A 19771-nucleotide genomic window follows, 5' to 3' on the forward strand; every position below is an offset into this window, starting at 1 on the left:
TTGTTTTGTCAAAATGTGATTTCATAAAAATCATCATGTTCTTAGTAAAAAAAAAAGAACAAATTGGTCTGCCTTAGGTGTTATTTCAAAATTATTTCAATTTATTATGTTTTAAGGCTGCAAATATGCTTGGATAAAGAGACCATGAATGAAATGTAGATAGAATAGATTCTCTGTAATAACAAATATTAATTTATACAGAAGGATGAGTACAGTATTATACTGATAGGTCCCTCTATCTAAAGCTAGAGCCATGAAAACACTGCACCATTGACTCCCACATATGTTCTGCACATAAGAACAGTGGAATAGGAAAACATTTCTTTGCATGTATATTTATGCAACATTTAGACATTGTTGCGAAATTAGTCAACAGTGTGGAATTGTTTAATGGAAACCAGTTGTTGAAGTAAGTTACAATTCATATCTGTAGTGTTTAATAAAACTGGGGTGCATTAATGGCGGAAGGCAGCAAAAATAGCAAAATCTATTTACTACATAATGTCCTGTCATTGTTAACATAAAAAAGCATTATGCTGAAGACTAGTAAACAAGGGTTACCTTCAGCTCCTTTGAAGATTTGTCCCGGCAAATCTATGCATTTACAATGAACAACTTTTGGCAAAGTAAGCAAGCCAACATCAAACTGGTAAGTACGCAGTATGGAGACAGTTCATCAAGAATGACTATACTTATAAAGAAGGATTGTATGTATTTGAAAAAGAATTTTAGGTAACATCTTTTGGTAAAAGACTATTTTTTTCCTCCAAAAATGGAATTTATACTGAACACATGGAACTTACACAAAGGAAATGCTTTTCACCACACCATTGCATAATATTTGTGACAGGCAGTTATGGAGTCCAAAAATGTTGTTCTTGCCCAGAATTGACTCTTGCCTTTTAGCCATTTGAGTACTGACACCCAGACCTTTCAATCTTTTGTCCTGATGAATGGCTGTGTAGTTTGATGCCATTGTGTCTGTGTGGTAAACAGCAGGCTGCAGCCTTTACACATAAACCAAAACAGAAGTAAATTATACATTCATGTAGGAGTGACATTTCAGTCACTTTATTTGTCTTGTTCTTCAGTTTTACATGAGCTGTTCTGTTTTTGTCTTTTCACCATGTCAAAAATGCCCCCCCCCCATTTGAGTTGCATTCAGGGTTTCTCAGATGGTTTAGTCTTTTTTCAGCATCTGTGATCACGTTGTCAGGATTTAGGGGTCGAGTCAAATCGAGTCATTCTCGTGTCTCAGCTGTCAATTTCTATGGATGGGTGGTTGTGCTCTGAGCACTTGGGTTGTTCACATATCTCTGTAAACTTTTTGACTGCCCTCTTGGTGAACCTCACTTTCCCACGGTTCTTCAGGTTGGAGGTGTACTCGTGGGCCTTGAGCTTGGTGTAGTAGTCTGAGAACTTGTTGTAGAGGATGGAAATGGGCATGCCGTTCAAAATGATCCCAAAGGAGATGCAGGCAAAAGCGAAGAGCCGGCCCAGGTGTGTCTCTGGGAACATGTCGCCATAGCCCACAGTGGAGATGCTGACCTGGGAGGGCAATCCAGAGGTTACATTATCAGTGAAGATATATTCTGGTTTGGAAAGGATGGGCATTGATATTTTCTATGAGAAAATAAGGACAGAATGAACATTTTAGAATGAAAAGACTTGATATGCTGTTAAAATGGTAAAGTTTTTTTTTTTTATTATTTTGCAAAGACCATCTCCCTCTTCCAATTACTTATTTTTGTTAATGGAAACCTGATTTTTGTCCTCAGTTTGCTTAAAATTCAACTGCTGTTCCAATAATATTTTTCCTCTTACAGTAGGAAAATGTATATAGTATTCACATGATTGAACCCTTTTCTCATGAACAGTTTCTAGGGTTGCATTAGGTGTGGCCTCCATCATTTGTTTGTCTATCATATGTACAAGGTGCAGGCTGGTCAGATAAAAACCTACACAGCATTCTTCAACTGACATTTAGTGATCCTCAGCATATACCCAAGGGACCCATGCAAGTGACAGATAGTCAGAGCAGCTTTACTTTTCATAACAACAATGATGTGCTTCTCATAGCGTAATTATTTCACATATTTCCCACAGGTTTTCCAGATATACCAATTCCACTTCCGCACACATTCCAAACAACCCACACATGACATTGAGGGCAGTTTCCACAGAAACAGTATTGTACATTATAATGGCTACAGACAGGTACAAGAACTTCAATTAATGCCATGCTGCAGAAATGTGAGGACCTTTCAAATTGAAACAGATTTCGTCGGAACCAAGTTAATCCATATAAACACACACTCGGCCCTAGCATTAAATCCTGTGGCATCAGTAGCTAGGCATACATTTTTCAAATGGCTCTAACATTTGCATCATTGTGCTTTGACAGTTTAACAGAGCTAACATAGGTATTCCAAAAACCACATATGCTCTCTGGAGTTGTTTTTCAGGGAAGCCCAGTGACACAGGGGATATTATACCCTCTTTGTGTAGGGGTCCTCTTTCAAACATTATGTAATAGCATCACAGAATTAAGGCACTAGGTGGGAATCCTTTCGCCAGTAACTAGGCAGCATGCCTGGCTGAGTGAACTGAAATAACCATGTCTCTTTGAATCTCCACCAATTAGAAGAGACAGCTTGCTGCCAGGGGTATCCCTAAACACCTATTCTTGGCACTGGAGCAACCAATGGAAAAAAGTGTCCATTAACACTCAGGCATGGACTATTTGCTGACTGTCTCTGAATAATCCTAGGTGAACGCAGGCCAGGGTTCCCCCCATGGGCAACTAAAGTGTAATACTGCTGTTGGCAAACCAGTGATTGGTACTTCCTCTGGGCCACGTGGATCTAATGGTGCCATTTATAGTTGTGCGTAGCTTACCTAAAATCAACCTGAATGTTTTCATCAGTCAGCCAGATTGTTTCTAATGTCATAAAATGCTTGCAAGTGGATGTAGATGGACACTGACATCATGGCATCAGTTAAAATCACTGAAGCAGTATACTGTAATGTGACAAGACACTCCATGTCATTAACATTACAATATAAATAAAATCCTTTTACAAAACATCCTCTAAAATAATTTTAGTTGCTGACACTCACAAGCTTAACAAGTTATGTCAAGTAAAGCTAGACAATGGCAAAGAAAGGCAGTAGTGGTGTATGCAAGGAGCATTGTAAAAATGAATCGGTTGTGTATTGGATGCTTTGTCAAAATGTACATATAAACATCTAATATTTTCTTGTACTTGATTGTAGAAGAATAAAAACCATGAATATGTATATTTCTTTGTCAAATGAAAAAAAAAAATACAACAATGTGTGAAAATTTTGAAGACCTGGTTAACGTAAGTATATTCTATCTGATGAGTGAACAAATAAAAATCTTGTTAGGCAGCCATATTAATATATATTTATGCATATTAAAATCCACTATACTATCAATGAAACATTAATGCATTATCATGATATGGAGGTATTAAGGTATTTTATTTATAATTTAATGTATTATTCATATATTAATGTATTGTTTTGGTATGTGGTATGAAGATGTATGGTGACCCTCAGAATGATGGGATTCAGAGTGACCAATCAACAGAGATCAACAGATTGCGGAAGGTACTTACAGCTGCCCACCACCAGGCATGGGGGATGCTGGTGAAGTTGGTGTGGTGGACATCATGCTCCACCGTGTAGACCATGGCCGAGAAGGTGAAGATGCCCATGGCGATGAAGAGGAAGAGGCAGCCCACCTGCTGGTAGCACTGGCGCAGAGTGAAGCCGAATGCTCGCAGGCCTGTGGAGTGGCGCGCCAGCTTCAGGATGCGGAAGATGCGCATCAGACGCATGATGCGGAGCACCTGCCCCAGCTTGCCCACCCGCCCCACCGTCTCAATGTCCGTGTGCTTCCCGTAGTCGTCGTTCTCGAAGCACTCCAGGATCAGCTGCAGGTAGAGCGGGAGGATGGCGATCAGGTCCACGGCGTTCAGCACGCTCCTGCCAAAGCGCTTGAGGTCGGGCGTGGACACCAGCCGCAACAGGTACTCCATGGTGAAGAAGGCGATGCAGAAGGTCTCCACGTACTCCCCGTAGGTCTTCCCGCTCAGCTGGCCCGCGTGCGTCTTGTACTGCATCTCCTCCACCGTGTTCATGGTCATGGCCACCAGGGACACCAGGACAAAGAAGCTGGAAGCCACTGCCATGAGCTTGGCGGTGACCGAGGAGAAGGGCTTCTCCATCAGGTTCCAGATGACCCGACGGGTGTGGCCCATGGCCATGTCGCGGAACAGCTCCTCGTTCTCCTCCATCTCCACCTCCGCCTGCAGCTCCCTCTGGACCTTCAGCTGCTCATTCAGCTCGTCCTGGCGCTCCTCGAAGGAGATCCTGCAGCAGCGGTGCGTGTTCTTGATCCGGACGCCCCAGTAGTTGATCTCCTCCAGGAAGTTGCGGGGACACAGCTCATCTTTAATCCAGAGCACCCCAGTCCTGTAGAAGGTAAAGATGTTGTGGAAAACATCAGGGTCTCTGTCGAAGAAGTACTCGTTGTTCTGGACAATGTAGTCGTCACAGAGATCCAGCTTCCTGTTGTGGTCGGTATACGTGGCCAGCCGTCCAATCCTGGTCTTCGGGTACTTGGCTGCAACCCTGTAGGACATCTGATAGACCTTGCCCCCCACATTGATGTTGAGCATGTAGTTCTTTTGAGGGGAGGACATAAGCCTCAACGGCGACACGGGCATCTTCTCATCCTCATCGTCGTCCTCAGCAAAGACATCGTAGATGTCCACACTTAGGTCCTGCATGGAGTTCCATTGCTTCACCAGGCTTTCCTTGGCGAATGGCAAAGTTTGATCCTCCTCTCTGGCAGTGGAGTCCGAGCCCCCAAGCTTGTAATTGGGGAAGAGGCTCTGCCTCCGTCTTTTGAAATTGAGCATGCTGCCAGTCTTCTCTCGGCCGATCCAAGATGCCGCAGGTCACTGAGCAGACGGCGCCTCTAAACCTGGAGGCATTAAATGTCTCTAATACCCCTCCCCCATCCGCCCCACCCTCCCCACGGCTGAGTGGAGGATGCGAGCAGGAAGCAGCACTGACCCTCTAATGTTGCTGACTGAGAGGATCTGTGTGCTTAAAGTTTTAAATATTATCCTCTTCCAGGATCTCTCTCAGCCCTGACGTCTTTCATTCGCTTTACATTCAAAAATCTACTGGCCACTCAGTGACCTCTAGCAACTTAATGGGATTTGTTTACCTCATCTTGGTGGGGATTTTTTTTTTCAATTTTGTGATTTAATGCATACATTTTGTTTTGTATTAATATACAATATACAGTACATGTTTTACTGTACAATATACAGATTGGACTCAGTACTGAAAACAATTTGATAATGCTCATGAAAAGAAAATGGAACCACACATACAGAAGATTTGCAGTGACTGGAAATTCAGCTTCAACAGATTTTCTTGTGAATATGATAAATGCAGATAACTGGTCTGTGGTGGCAGGAATATATTTCTCTTTGGGCACTTTACTGATATAAAGATAAAAAGATTCAAGACATTTAAGTGTTAAAACAGAGGAAGGGTGGCTGATCTCAGCCTAGCTAGCATAAATAGCTGATATTATCGTTAGTGACTGACAATCTTTGGAATGAATCAGCACAGGACACAACTCCACAACTTCATTCATAAAAATAAGACAGAAAAAAGGCCCAAAAAAGCATTTGTCCTGACATTGTTGATCTGTACATACAGTATATTGTTCTGCCGTTCTTGATCACACCGAGTACATCACCCATCATTCTCTCCAAAAATAAGAAATTAATACATTCTTAATTTAACAATATGAACTTGCTAATGTGGCCAGTAAGAGAACAAAAAATATCAATGAGAGGTAGGTCATTCAGACTTAAGACCACTGGGTTACAGACAATGGCAACAAACCCAACAGCAATGTAACAGGTATGCTTCTCGTCCTGTTGAAGAAGACAGACATTCACTTGCAAAACAGTTGGGTTTAAAAGAAATTCAAAATGTCATGACTAGCACTACCAGTCTCTCCCAGGCAACTGGCATATCTAATGGCCAAACAATACCACCACCTCTCCTTATGTCAGGTTGAACTTTTGTACCCTTGTAAGCCTCTCTGGTGCAAACAAAGGAAAATGCCAATTAAAGACAACTTAGAGGATCTTGCCCCTTTGCGTGAACTTGTTTGTGCTCAACCCCATTACCCACTTCCAACATGCTGTTAATTCTGTCTCGTGTTTACGTTCCACATTTTAATACTAGCAACCACTGCCCCTACATACTTTTGACACATGTAACATTAATATAGGTGGGTAGACTAAATTGCACCAGGGGTTAGGGGTGATGAAATGTACAGACTAATACCAGCCCCAGCCTAGATTCCTTTAGTGAACTCTGATGACAGCATATCATAAACCCAAGCTGCATTTATTTAGCTACTATTAACATTTCAATTAATTACTGTCTATAGTAAACTCTTGCATCGAAAGAACTTTTACAGACGGATTTGATTTCCTGCAGTCACGTTCTGGCATGTGTGTAAGGAGGAGGAATCTCCCATCACGTGTCAATGGGAGTCCAAGTCCGGATCCATTTAATTCCCCCCCGATTACAAACAATTCTCCATTCTCAGATAGAGACTAGAATCTATTAAAGCTTAATCCAAACAGCCACCTGGTTCTGTTTTCTTCTGTTGAATGAAAACAAAATTAAAATACCCCCCCGCCCCGCCATTAGGCAATATCACGTGCTGTAGAATATGGAGCAGGTAATATGCAGGACACAGGACATGCATAAATAAATAAAAATGGATATGCAAGTATAGAAATGGCTGTAATTACTTCCGTAACCCACTTCCTGCACACAGACCACTACTAAAGTCCTTGCAAGTTTGGTGGGCAGTAGCATATGGTTAAATCTGAAATATCACTGCATACTGTATCAATCCATTGAATCACATTTTTGAAATCTTTAAACATTTATAAGAAAACTGTGGGAGCCACAGTCTGTGTAGCACACCTATGCAAGTGGTGTTTTACAGTTTAGTAACCCATGTAATTATCACCATTATTTTACTATACATGGCTAGCATAATCCATTAAGTACACTGCCAATTTTCTGTAAAGTCAAAGGTAGCACATCTATATTTCAGTCACATAACCTTAATGTAGAAGTAAGAAACTATGAATTTGAGTTTGTCCAGACAGAAAAAGTCCATGAGGTATGGTGCCACTTCATTAACTACCTTTAAATACCCAATATTGACCACATTCTCAGGAACAATGATTCTGCAAAGTGGTCTAATTTGAGTTGGTGTCATCACCCTTTGCATTGGTTTAAAAAAAAAAAAACCTCATACAAAAATTACTGTTAGTCATTACTCGTCTAAAATGGTACACCTTTCATTCTCCAAAGAAATAAACACCATTAATTTTACAAGAACCTTTTCTTTGGCTTACCATGAAAAGGAGCACAAGGCTGAGTGGGTAGCACAGAACATTTAATTTCCACATTTTCTCCAAACATAACATACTTCTCCAGGGACAGACATCACAGCTGCAGCTGAATGGACATGAAATTGTATACCTCTAGGACTGGGCTGAGAGAGTGGGAGACTCAATAGCAGCACTTGTAAATTAAATTGACATTTTAAATGGATAATTCTATTCGGCCAAGCACACAGGACACATCAATGGTTCCAACAGCATATGGGGAAAAAGTAGTAGAGATTTAGGGTGCCCTCCAGTGTTCTACTCACCTCTACTTCCAGCCCATACAAAATCATTTTCAAAAGGTATTTCTACCCAGAAATCTTATAAATCCATTTATGGGGGTCCCGATGACATGATCCCTTGACCCATTTTTAAGAGATTAGTAAGCAGGCAAGACCGAATGGAGATTTTTAAAGTCTTATTTTATTTGAAGTGATTGCAAATGTTTTATTCCTCACAGTACAGAGCTTTTAGTCCCCCTGTACAATGCTATAAAAGGTCACAGGAACGGCACACAAACATACAAAATATTTTAACAAATTATTCAGTTTTAAATACATTTTCCTCTACCCTGGTACTATGCCCAACCATAGCAAAAAATTGATTCGGTCAAATGTATACAATCTTATTTACAGAGGAGCATTTGAACAAAGTGCTTGAGAGTCCTGATTATGTTCTCTAGGGAGGGATATGTACAATTTTTTTGTTTTACAAATGTCACAACAGCACTTTCCTTACAGAGCTCATTTCCCCCGCACATACACACACAACAGCTTCATAAGAATGTGCTTCAGGAGGTAATGTTCAGAAAAAAGATACATCTTTAAGCCATGACTGTCTAAAATTTGCATCTCATTAAATATTCAAACCATAAATATCAGACGGGATTGCAGTGAGACCAAACCTGGGTCCCCCAATAACCAATGAACCATGTTGAGCTGCAGAAACTGGAAACTGGAGTGGAAATGGACCATGCCCCAAAATTCTGTTGCTTTGGGTATGCTTAAAGCAGGCTTAAAGGATGCAATGCATTATTGTATGCACAATAAACAGTGACACATACATCCCTCAAAAATATCAACTTAATGCACTTCAGAAGGCATCTGGTTGTAGCTCTGCTGCAATAGCAGGCATTGGCATGGATACCAAAAACCGTTAACAGATGAAGTAGCATCTTAGGGTAGGGTTACGATAAGTCATCTTCTGTATTCACAACTGATATCTGTAAAAAGGAGAAAACAAACATTAGTGAGTACTACATTTAGTTATCCCTGACCAAAGAGTGATCATCACTGAGCAGTATGCATCTATGCTGCCTGACCCATGTGCCTTATTTTATATTGTGTGGTGAACCAAAAAAAATATTAGGTGTTATAAGCAACACCTTAGACTTGTGAAGGGCTGTTCAAATGACACCATTACAACATTACAAGCACTAGAGCTATTCTCTGGATCCTGACTGGACCCTTTTCAGCCTGGTTCTGTCATTCATCTATGGGTTGTGATTTGGATTTACATTATTCATGTATGGAAGTGCAGACATTTAAAGTCATTGTAGGGATTCATTCATTGCTTTGGAATTTCTTGTCACCCAATGTGGGGAACAAGGCAGAGGTCTCCATTCAATCTGCCTTTGGAATTTACCCCTTTTTTCTGCCCAACGAAATTTCCATTTTGGGGAAAATAATGCTTAAAAATGACAACTTAGAGGGAATACCAGAATTAAACTGAAATAATGAAAATCTGCATTAAAAACTCCTTTTAAAATTTCAATGACTCCATAATTATGAAGTATTTTCATTTCCCAAATAATTTCCACTTTTCATGACAATAATTACTGACATGATCAGCAAGAGGAACTGTAGTGCGCATTCAATGCATCTTACAAGAAGTACAACCGCAAATATTAACAGCTGTGGTGTGGCTAACAATACTGTTTGATCACAAACTTATCCTGCATGCCATGCACTTCAACCACGGACACCTTGCTGGTTTAGATCTGTCTACATTTTACCATCCCTGTCTGAAGACAAGGCAGCATTTTATTAATCTTAAAATTGTTAAGTGCTATGGAAAATAACTCAAGATATGTGTCATGCCTAACACCCTCATACTAAAGCAACACAAGATGTGGTATATTATAACCTTATCTGATTCAATTCTCCACAAGTAACCTCATACTTTAACGACATATTCCCCAACTATATCAGATGCCCATATTAAAACAGATTAAGAATGGAATAACCCAACTTCAGGCCATTCAACCCTTAAACAAATGCATCCCTCCACCCGTTCTCAGGATGACAGCAAATTGTATCTGCAAGTAGCATTACTCATTCTTAACAGGAAAAAAAAGCCTTGATCAGGTAATGCCTCTGCTGTAGATTGTCTATTTTTGTACACTAAGCTGCTTTATGTCTTATTGCGTGGGATGACTATCCATTTTAGCAGTACGCTAGCCTCATGCTAATTGTAAAAACACTGCAATCTGGGTGATAGAAGCAGAGTGAAGTGAAACTAGTTTGGTTCAAGTGAATCTTTAATGGGCCTACATTTTTATGAAAAATCAATTTATCAATTTTATGAAAAATTGCTTAAATGTTTAAGAATGGCCACCTGTACATGGTTTGAAGGTTGCTATGGAAATCAAACACACAGGGAGGGGATTTATAAATCAAGTGTCTATTCATCATTCATGCATCAGGGGACTGTGTGGCACAGATAAGAGTGCATGAAAGGCAACAATTCTTTGAAACCAGTTCCTTGCTTTCTAATTTGCACCGCACACAAAGGCAAGGATCCATGTGACATTTCTGGTGGAGCTGCCCTTCATGGGTGACACACACCGTGTTGGGTTAAAAACTCACCGCCGGGTATGTGTGGCCGACAGAAGAGGCATGTCTGCTGATGTCGATGTTGAGGTCTTCTTCGGTGGTCTTCAAGTACACGGGGTTGTCGAAGTTCATGCTCTTCTTGTTCTTGAGTTGCCAGTTGCGCCACATCAGGTAGCCTCCAGCAGCAGCCATGGCCAACAACACTGGGGAGAGTGGCATGCAGAGAGACTGGGTGATGCCGCTTGGATCAGAAGGGCTTCCCACACACTTATATTACACGGCATGAGCCATTTGTCTAATGGAAAAGGGATCAAACTGCATGGGCATCTCCGGTAAATGTCGGTCTTCAGATCAGCAGAGTTCCGTAAGTGCACTAAACTGCTGGAATGACTGACTATCTGCTGATTTACGATCAGCTTTTGAAATCTGCAGTCATATGTGGAACTAAGAGGTAGGTAAGTGAGTGTGTGTGTAAAGCAATGGAAAATTAATCTCTTAAATAGCCATTTCTCAAAAGTACCGGAGTTAAGCTAATTCACAGACAATTACAGAGGGAGATAATAAAACTGTTAATGTTTTGAAACATTCATCTAATGAACCGTTTTGCCAGCAGTGTATTGAAACTAGTAGGAGGAATTTTTAAAGAGGACATCCCTAGGACAAAAAACTTTATCACTGTGGTTCTCAGTTATGACAACAGATTGAGAATGGATAGTTCATTCCAGTCCTCAAAAGTTTTCCTAAAAAAAAAAAAAAAAAAAAAAAAAAAAAACACTTATACTGGCATATTGTAATGTGAAGATACAGCACAGAAATATGTGCTGTGTGCCTTAGAGCACCCCACAGAGAGCTCAGGTGCTGAAGGTCAAAAGAAGGGTAGTACTCACAGACAGGGAGAATGGCCCAGGCTGCAGCAGACCCTTTTGCAGATGAATTCACCTCATGGATGGAGGTGCTGACATTCCCCTCTTTAACACAAAAGAAAGCGGGTTAGCCTGCACGTGCTGTAATAGGACTCGTTCTTCTGTTCTCCAAATAGGCCATTTGCCTTCACATTTCCACTGACACAGAACTATCACATGTTGGGAACTGTGCCAAAACTGATTTTTCCAGAAGCCCTTCTGCTTGTCATTTTCTAAGAGTAACAACACTCAATTAAGCCAGTCAGCGAGGATTCTGTGCCAAGAATATCCTTGTTAAGAACCTGTAAAACCACCCGGACTGTGATAATCTGGGTTGGCTTTTGTATGATCATATTGAAGGGAAATTACTATAAACAAAAATTTCTTAGGCCAAGCAGATGCATATGCAGGCAAATGGAATGAATAATGGACAATGGAGATGGATGAACACAAAGATTCAGCAAGACATTGGCTTGGATAAATCATTGAGTATAAAAGATGTTTATGCTGGGTATACATGAGCCCTTTTCCCTCCCTCTTGGGAAAATCAATCATCCCCCCCCCCGTACTTTAGGAAAATATCAACAAGCAGGACTATTACCATTCACTAATGCCTATCCTTGAGGTTTGGGGGTCCGAAATGATCTGGACCTGATAACATGTTCATAAATGGGTAAATCAGACTGAAGTGGGCTTACCATCAGGGACTGGCTTGGGGATGACTTTTGGTATTGCGGACACTTTGAACGAAACAAAATATCAGGATCAGTGCAAGATGAGCATCACTACAGCCACAGGACACAGATCTTTAACGTGCAATGCAGGGAAAATTATCCCAGCCACGACTGCAAAGCCAGTTGTATCTCTTTGACAAGATAAACAGCATTTTCCTCATTGTTTTGGCAGCCAGCCAGCAATAGAATTTACAATGCAGCTCAGAAATGACACACTAGTGAAGGACATGCACTTAATTTGTCTTGGATTCCAACACAGAAGTTAGTAAAAACAAACATCCAACTCTTTATGGTCTGCTGCAGAAAACATTCTGGAAGCATCACTACTCTAGTCTGCCCACAGCAGCGTTGATCAACAAAATTTTAAACAGTAGAAGCAAATATGAGTTCAAGGAAAATGAATTCTTCAAAATGTTCATGAACTCAACATCTAACTGATTCACCAACCTTAACTTAATGGATTCAGTTAATGCGATCATTTAATAACCAATACGCATAAATTTCATTTATTCATTTAGTCAAGCCACACCGCGCTGCTCCTGTTTGCCTTCCAAAACAAGCTATCACAAAAGGGTGACTATCAATTCCCACTCTATTCCTCAACCAGTTGTGCTAAACCACTTCCACATTCTAGAAGCAACATTGGTAGAATACATGTACATCATGGTACAAAATGTACAGCTCAACACCTGGGTCTTTACCATGTCTCCATCTAACAGTTTACAGTCAATTTAATCAGCATAAAGCATAAGCCAGAGACCCCAACTTCAGCCACCACACAATGGTCAGGCCTCAAATGTAGGGGGATGCAGCAGGTCTTTGCAGTTTTAAATGAAAATGTTTTGAGCATATATCCCAAGCCTGTAATGCTACAGTACCCAGGTGCAATGCTGCCAGACAGCTGTCATTACCTGGAGGATGAATGGGGCCCACTTGCATTTTCCCACCATGCTTTGTGGGCGCTGAAGACGTGGCCGTTGTGACTGTCATGAAATAGGGCAGTGAGAAGCATTTCAGCAAAAGGCAAGAATCAAATTTTGCCCATTCATACCACTGAATCGGAAATTGCCCACACAAAACATATCCTATAAAACGCCAAACAAGCCACTAAAGGTCAGATTTAATTTCTGTCACATAAGCTAAACTCTTCCCCCAGTCAAGAGTACATTTAAAGCAGCAACATTAGCAGGCTACATATATTGCACACATCATGGTATGAAATGTACAGCTCAACATCTGGCATTTTCCTTGTCTAAATCTCTGTAGAACCCTCTTTTAAAATCAGTTTCATCAGCATTAAGTAAAAGCCACAATCAGACCTTATTTACTTAAATCTGTGGCAGTCTTTTGTATCCCTGGCTGATGTAAGTCTCTGCAAGACAAGTGAACTAATATATACCCACATACAGCATATGGTGTAGCATCGGTCTTCCACCGTGACTGCACTTGCAAATAAATCCTATATGTGGGGTGATTTCCTAGGCAATAGGGTGGTATTGATCACCGGCCATTTGCTACGCCAAGTATAAACTCATTTCACTGCATTTCCACCACTGTGACAACCAACACCAAATGCAAGATTCCCCTTTGTTATCCACTGGTTCACATCACTGTCTATAACTCACAAACCAGTCACTACGCTGAAGCATTAATACCAACAGCAATGTCTCAGTCTGACCTTTAGGCCCCTCAAAAGCATTATATCAATGGTGGTGGGATTAGTTACAATATCCAGATGTAAGGCTGGAACCAGACTGCAAATGCCATTTGACAGGTGTCATTACCTGGAGGACGAGTGGGGAGCATTTGCGCTTTCCCATCATGCTTTTTCGGCACCGAAGATGCGGTCGTCTTTACTGTCACAAGAGAGGGTAATGAGGAGCTCTATCCATTAATGGGAAAAATTTAAGTTTTCCCATTTTGTTATTCATACCATTCAAACACCACTGACACCAACTACTCTAAGAGGCACTCAAACCACTATTTGTCAAAGTACCAATTCCTTTCAATTGGACATGCTACATGCTAAACACAATATTAGCAACTTACACGTATACATCATTCAACAAAAGTAGTAAGTTCAATATCTGAGACCCTTCACAGTACTCCATAGCTGTATACCCCTCTTGAAATAAATTTTGAGCATTTTGTAAGAGCTGCAGACTTCAGCCAGAACAGCCTGCTCACGCGTCTGTACTATTTGGCTTGTCACCACGTAACATGCAGCTAGACACTGTAGTGTGAAATGCGCATTAACATGTTTTGAGCTCAAATCAAGGCTGGAACACCACAGCTTCCAAATGCAAGGCTAGGAGGAAGGTGCTAATACTGCCCTACAGATATTACCTGGAGGACGAGTGGGGCGCATTTGCACTTTCCCATCATGCTTTGTGGGGGCTGAAGATGTGGCTGGCATGACTGTCACAAGGGCAATGAGTAACACTTCAGAAAAACAGTGATGGATTTTTATATCATTGAGTCTGAAACTGCCCCTATGGCCCTAAACAAGCCACTAGACCAGTGTGTCAGTTCTGCTCAACCACAGACATTGACACTTCCCCAGCACAAGTTAAGTAATATAAGTAGACTACATGTACATCATGGTACAAACTGTACAGCTGAACATATGGGTCTTTTCCATGTCTGCATCTCTGGCAATCTTTTACAATCAATTTAAATCAGCATAAAGCATAAGCCACAGACTGCCACTAAGGGGGATGCAATGTTAAATGCTCATTAACGGGTTTTCAGCTCAAATCCCAAGGCTGTAATGCCACAGTTTACAGATGCCAGGCTGGCAGAAGGAAGTCAATGCTGCCCGACGGATGCCGTTACCTGGAGGATGAGTGGGCCTTGTTTGCATTTTCCAATCATACCATGTGGGCACTGGAGATGTGGCTGTGATGACTGTCATGAAAGAGGGCAGTGAGCAGCACTTTAGCAAAACGGAAGAGTCAAATTTTGCCAATGAATGGACAGTCATACCATACGTTGCCCACACAACCCTTAAATCCTAGGGCTTCATCCCACTCTGTCCCCTACACCCTTGTTGGTCAAATCCCTTGACTAGGGGCACTGTGGCCTCAGTATTTAGCACTGTCTAAATAACATAGGTGAACTGCTGAGGAGAGGGTTCTTGCACCTTCAAGCAGGTCTGCAAAAGTGCTGGCTTCACAGTGAGGGAGTGAAGCCTATGACATATTCCTCTGAGGCAGAGACATCTTAAACCACAAATCTGTGATCAGTCACTTACCCCTGATAGAACACAACACAACACATGGCAGACACTAGTTCTCAAATGAAAGCATTAGCATATAGCCCGCTTTGTCACTTTTAAATGAAATGCATAATGGATGACATACACATACCCAATCACATGTAATGCTTTGCGCTGCGATGAAAAAGTAGCTACCTGACTGAACTTGCTAGGTACAGAGTACACGCTCTCAAGCCATTACAGCCACCTAGCTAGGTATTTATGTAGCTCTGTCCCGCTCTGGATAACTTTACCAGTTACACATTTCTTTCAAGCAATAGATGTTAACCAGGTGCTGGCTGCCAGGCTAACTACCAGAGCTTGAGCTTTTGATTTTTCTCCCTCTTCCAAGGACCAACAACCAAAACATGCAAACTTAATGTACTACACTGAGCTCTCAGGTTCTGAAGCCTATGGCAGAATGAAGTCAGCAGACATCTAGGCTTTAATCCCCCCCATCTGCTAGCCCCAGTGTCCCATTCAGTGATGTCAGCAAAAATACTCCTGGGCCTCCCATGAGGGAGATTTGGGGGGGGGGGTAATGGAGGAGGATGGGAATGCAGCCAAAGGCACCCAAACAAGTCACTAGGGCATCAAAATATCAGTTTCTCTCAGAGGCCATGCAAGATATGGATCCACTTCCCAAGCCTCAAACGCATTCTGAGATCAGCAGACCACATGTACACATCATGGCAAAAATATATACAGTGAAATTAAAATTAAACGTCCAGTTAAAAAGGACAACTAATGCAACTGAATCCAAAAGGTACAACTCCGATACATTAATAAAACGGGCTGTGGCACACTTGTTCCTGTGTTGAGCTCACCTGCTTGTCACAGTAACATATGGCTTATGCAACTACTGTTAACTGTCAAGACAAGTTTAATGGGGGGTACTTTCAAGCAACAAAAGGGATAGAAAGTAACACCCATTCCCTAAACCAAGTAATGACTCATTTCATTGCTTTTTTCCTCCACCATGGTGACAACCAATACTTAAATGCATGGATTATCTTCGTCATACAGGCTTGGATTTCAGCGCGGTGACTGGATTGAGAGTTCTAGACAGTGAAACATTAACACCAACACCATTAGTCTCACTTTTAGGGCTGCCATCACTGAGTCAATGAAAAATAATTATACTCTGATGGTTTCTCAGTGCTGCACAACTGTGGCCAGGTGTTTATGAATGTCTCAGACTTCAGCCCCAACACACTGTTCAGTGACCTACCAGGTTAGTGACCATGTCAGACAGAGGGATGCGACAAACTGTAAGGCTATGAAATGCCAAAACAAGTTCAGCTCAAGTCCCAATTACAGTTTAAGCAACACTACAGCTGCCCGACGGATGCCATTACCTGGAGGACGAGTGGGGCGTGTTTGCATTTTCCCATCATGCCTTGTGGGCACTGGAGATGTAGCTGTGGTGACTGTCATGAAAGAGGGCAGTGAGCAGCACTTTAGCAAAATGGAAGTTGTCAGGTTTGCCAATTAATGGACAGTCATACCATCCAGACATTATGTTCAAACATATTCAAAGACAGGAAATCCAACATTACATATTTATAAATTTATATACACATTTCATGTCAGAGGACCTGCTATACCAAGCTAAGCAGTGAAGCCTGTGAAAAGACATTATGAGGGAGAAAGGGAAATGGAAGAGAGGAAAAGTGCAGCAAATTCTTCTACACTGGCCTTTCAACATGTCCAAAGGAAAGGACCTGCACCATCCTTTCCTTTTGACTTGAAACTAGACCCGTTTTGAACACATGCACCCTGGTAAGCATTAAACATTTGACCATGTATTGAGAACTCTTCATCTGAAGCTGATCTTTGAAGCCAGTGCTTGCATTCAGTCTAACTGCCAAAATAAAGTGCCTGGAGTACCCAAAAAAGGCTCATGTTTGGTAATGGATGAAATGGAGATGAGAACAAACCAGATGTCTGTGTAGGCAATGGCCTTGACATGAACTGTTAAATAGCGAGAGGTGAAGGAGGGCCTTATGAAGCCTTCTTGCTTCGTGAACTGGTTGGTTCTAACCAAATTGTTAATCATAAATGAAGCAATCCTCAAATATAATCTTCCCACTTCACAAAGCCATCCTTTACTCAGCACTAACCAGAAAAAAAAAAACTGAAGACTTTCGCCAACTTGGTAAGGCTTCCTCATTTAAACAAGAAAAATGTGCCACATTCCTTTCTGGTTATAGGATGCATTCCAGGCCAGATCTCCCACAATAGGTCAAAAAGTTCAGGGACCGTCACACTCCCGGTCCAGTTACCCCGACACACAAGCCACCACACACAGCTTACAATTCATGTTAATTCATGTTAACTCAAAGCAGCCGCATATGCATACTCTCCAAGTAAAGTCACAAAGGGATCTGATTCCCAGAGACAGACAGGGAGGGGAAAAAAAAGATGGCAGGGTTTGTAGTTGATGTCTCAAGGGAGAACACAGCCTGAATACGGGAGCTTAAACTGCTATCCACATTCAAAAGGCTTCCAGTTCTTTTATGCTGCTCGCGTGAAAGCATCCCAGGCCACAATTTACCATTCTCACACCCTCCGTGGAAGCAATTAAGGGAGGTTCCCACTGGTGCCCTTTTACCTTTAATGAGTTGGACACCAAAATAATTGGCCGTTTCTGGATGACTTTTTAAAACAAGCCATATAGTCATTCATAAAGTTACTACATCCCATACAATGACCCCAGTTCCCATACACACACAGCTTGCAGGAATTTGAATGCCAAGTGCCATCTCTATATTACTAAACATTGGAAGGGGCCAGATCTTTCACTCAAAGAAAAGCACATTGTAATGGAAGTGGCACAGGCTTGGGCAGGGGAGGAAATAAAGGAGAAAGTTGGTTAGACGTAGAATAGAACAGAGTGACAATCAAAGCCAGTCTACAGCGAGAGCTGTCAAGGCGATGTTTGAAATGCTACATAAAAGGAGAGGAATCAATGCTCTGGGAACTTAAAGCAGAATGGATACGAAGGGAACCAAAAGCAGCCTTAAAAAGAGGCGGAGAATGGGGCCTGCATATTCCAGCAAGGACCAGACTAAGGAGATGTGAAAAGACAGATAAAGGGTAGTTAACCCCTACGGGGCCCGGCTCCAGGACCCGCGGGGTACTTGCCAGGTTTGCAGCGGAAGCCGTCGGCAGCCAGCTCCTTGCCCTGCGGACAGACGCACGTGTATTTCGGGGAGTGCTTGTTGATCTGTGGGGCTGGCAGGCACATATAGGCACAGCCACCATTCACCTCCTTCTCAGCACACCAGTTGGTTCCTACAGGAATTCAAAGAAAATAAAGGTCTCATCATTCATGTCCAAGTCAATCTGAAGTACATAAATGCTGCTGCAGCGGTTTTAAACTCCTTGGTGCTCCATGATTCAGATCCATACACTTCTCCTTTGAGGCCAATTACAGATCTGAAGAGCAGCTCAGGAGGAAAAGACTACAAGTTCAGGACTCCTGGTCCTGGAGGTAGAAGTAAAGGTTCAAAGCTAAAATATTCCAGCCCATTACAGAAGGACCAACTGGCCAGGCTCCACTAAGACAGCAGAAGTAGTTCAGAGTTCAGCCAGCAGGCTGCAGGCTGCAGAAATGGAAACTTCATAACAGGTTCTCCAGAACCTGCACCTACAGTGACTTCTGCCCATTTATTTTGAGTATTGTATTTATATACACAGCATTTCTCCAACTACTACTACCTGAGAGGGTAAATGACAGTCAAACCTATGGAAGTTAGTAGTTGTGCCCAAGAGACTTATTTTCTTGTGTAACGTGCAGGGTCTGAATGCTGATCAAAGCAGAGGGTGGCCACAAAGCTGTGGCAGACTCACCGGACAGCTGGATCAGCTCATGGTAAACAATGATGTCCTGCGGTTCATTCAGATTGCTGGCCAGCGTAATCACATCCGATCCGGTGAACTTGTTTGCTCCGTAGATCGCCTCGTTCTCCCCATCTGTCCAGAACACTCGATCCTGAAAAAATTACACTGCGCTCGAGGCTGGGACCAGATGCACAGGAAACTGATTACCAAGGGAGCACCGGCAGGCTGCCGGGCAGGGCTGAATGCTCAGCTGAGATGTGCACTGCAGTGCAATTCAGGCATAAACCAACAGATGTCCCCCATGTTAAGGGTCTCACAAATGGCAAATCCAATATTACAAGACAGCACTATTCTTACAGTTGTATCTATACATCAAAATCAATCCAATTATAGCAGGAATGAAAAAGTAATTGTAAAAAGAAAAGATTCCAAGATTAAATATGAATGCCTAAAAATCAATTCAAGCCTTCTCAATTAAATTGCTTACACAGCTTGTTTCATCAAGACTTTGCATTTCAAGTTTTTTTGTAAGAGGAAAAAACTGAAGTTGAACAGTTGAAGAGCAATGCAAGCCTCAATGTTCATTCACATAACAGTATTTTAGCCTAAATTTTATCCACAAAGCAACCCACAGATCAACATTACTATTGTTAGACCCATTTTC

General features: G+C 41.8%; 2 protein-coding genes across 8 annotated transcripts in view; both read right to left on the reverse strand.

The window, feature by feature from the left end:
• Nucleotides 1-1231: 1231 nt before the first annotated feature.
• Nucleotides 1232-4955, reverse strand: kcnv2a (potassium channel, subfamily V, member 2a). The gene is made up of 2 exons (XM_036530146.1): nt 3645-4955; nt 1232-1548 (listed from the first exon to the last, which is right to left on the reverse strand). Exons 1-2 carry the CDS (start codon nt 4950-4952, stop codon nt 1255-1257), a joined length of 1602 nt encoding a protein of 533 aa, XP_036386039.1. The 5' UTR covers nt 4953-4955; the 3' UTR covers nt 1232-1254.
• A 3038-nt stretch (nt 4956-7993) lies between these two features.
• Nucleotides 7994-19771, reverse strand: part of vldlr (very low density lipoprotein receptor) — a 33458-nt gene continuing 21680 nt past the window's right edge. Inside the window, exons 14-24 of one of the 7 annotated variants that reach the window (XM_036528361.1) lie at nt 19117-19258; nt 18409-18558; nt 16620-16691; nt 14841-14912; nt 14352-14423; nt 13790-13861; nt 12917-12988; nt 11970-12011; nt 11257-11337; nt 10403-10572; nt 7994-8757 (exon numbers count right to left, since the gene is read on the reverse strand). In XM_036528361.1, coding sequence (XP_036384254.1) covers nt 8722-8757; nt 10403-10572; nt 11257-11337; nt 11970-12011; nt 12917-12988; nt 13790-13861; nt 14352-14423; nt 14841-14912; nt 16620-16691; nt 18409-18558; nt 19117-19258 — 981 coding nt within the window. In that variant the 3' untranslated portion in view covers nt 7994-8721. The remainder of the gene's footprint in view (nt 8758-10402; nt 10573-11256; nt 11338-11969; nt 12012-12916; nt 12989-13789; nt 13862-14351; nt 14424-14840; nt 14913-16619; nt 16692-18408; nt 18559-19116; nt 19259-19771) is intronic. The other 6 variants (XM_036528363.1, XM_036528362.1, XM_036528365.1 and 3 more) reach the window with 6 other exon arrangements.

This window comes from Megalops cyprinoides, chromosome 5 (genome assembly GCF_013368585.1).
Source record: "Megalops cyprinoides isolate fMegCyp1 chromosome 5, fMegCyp1.pri, whole genome shotgun sequence".
Taxonomy (NCBI): Eukaryota; Metazoa; Chordata; class Actinopteri; order Elopiformes; family Megalopidae; genus Megalops; species Megalops cyprinoides.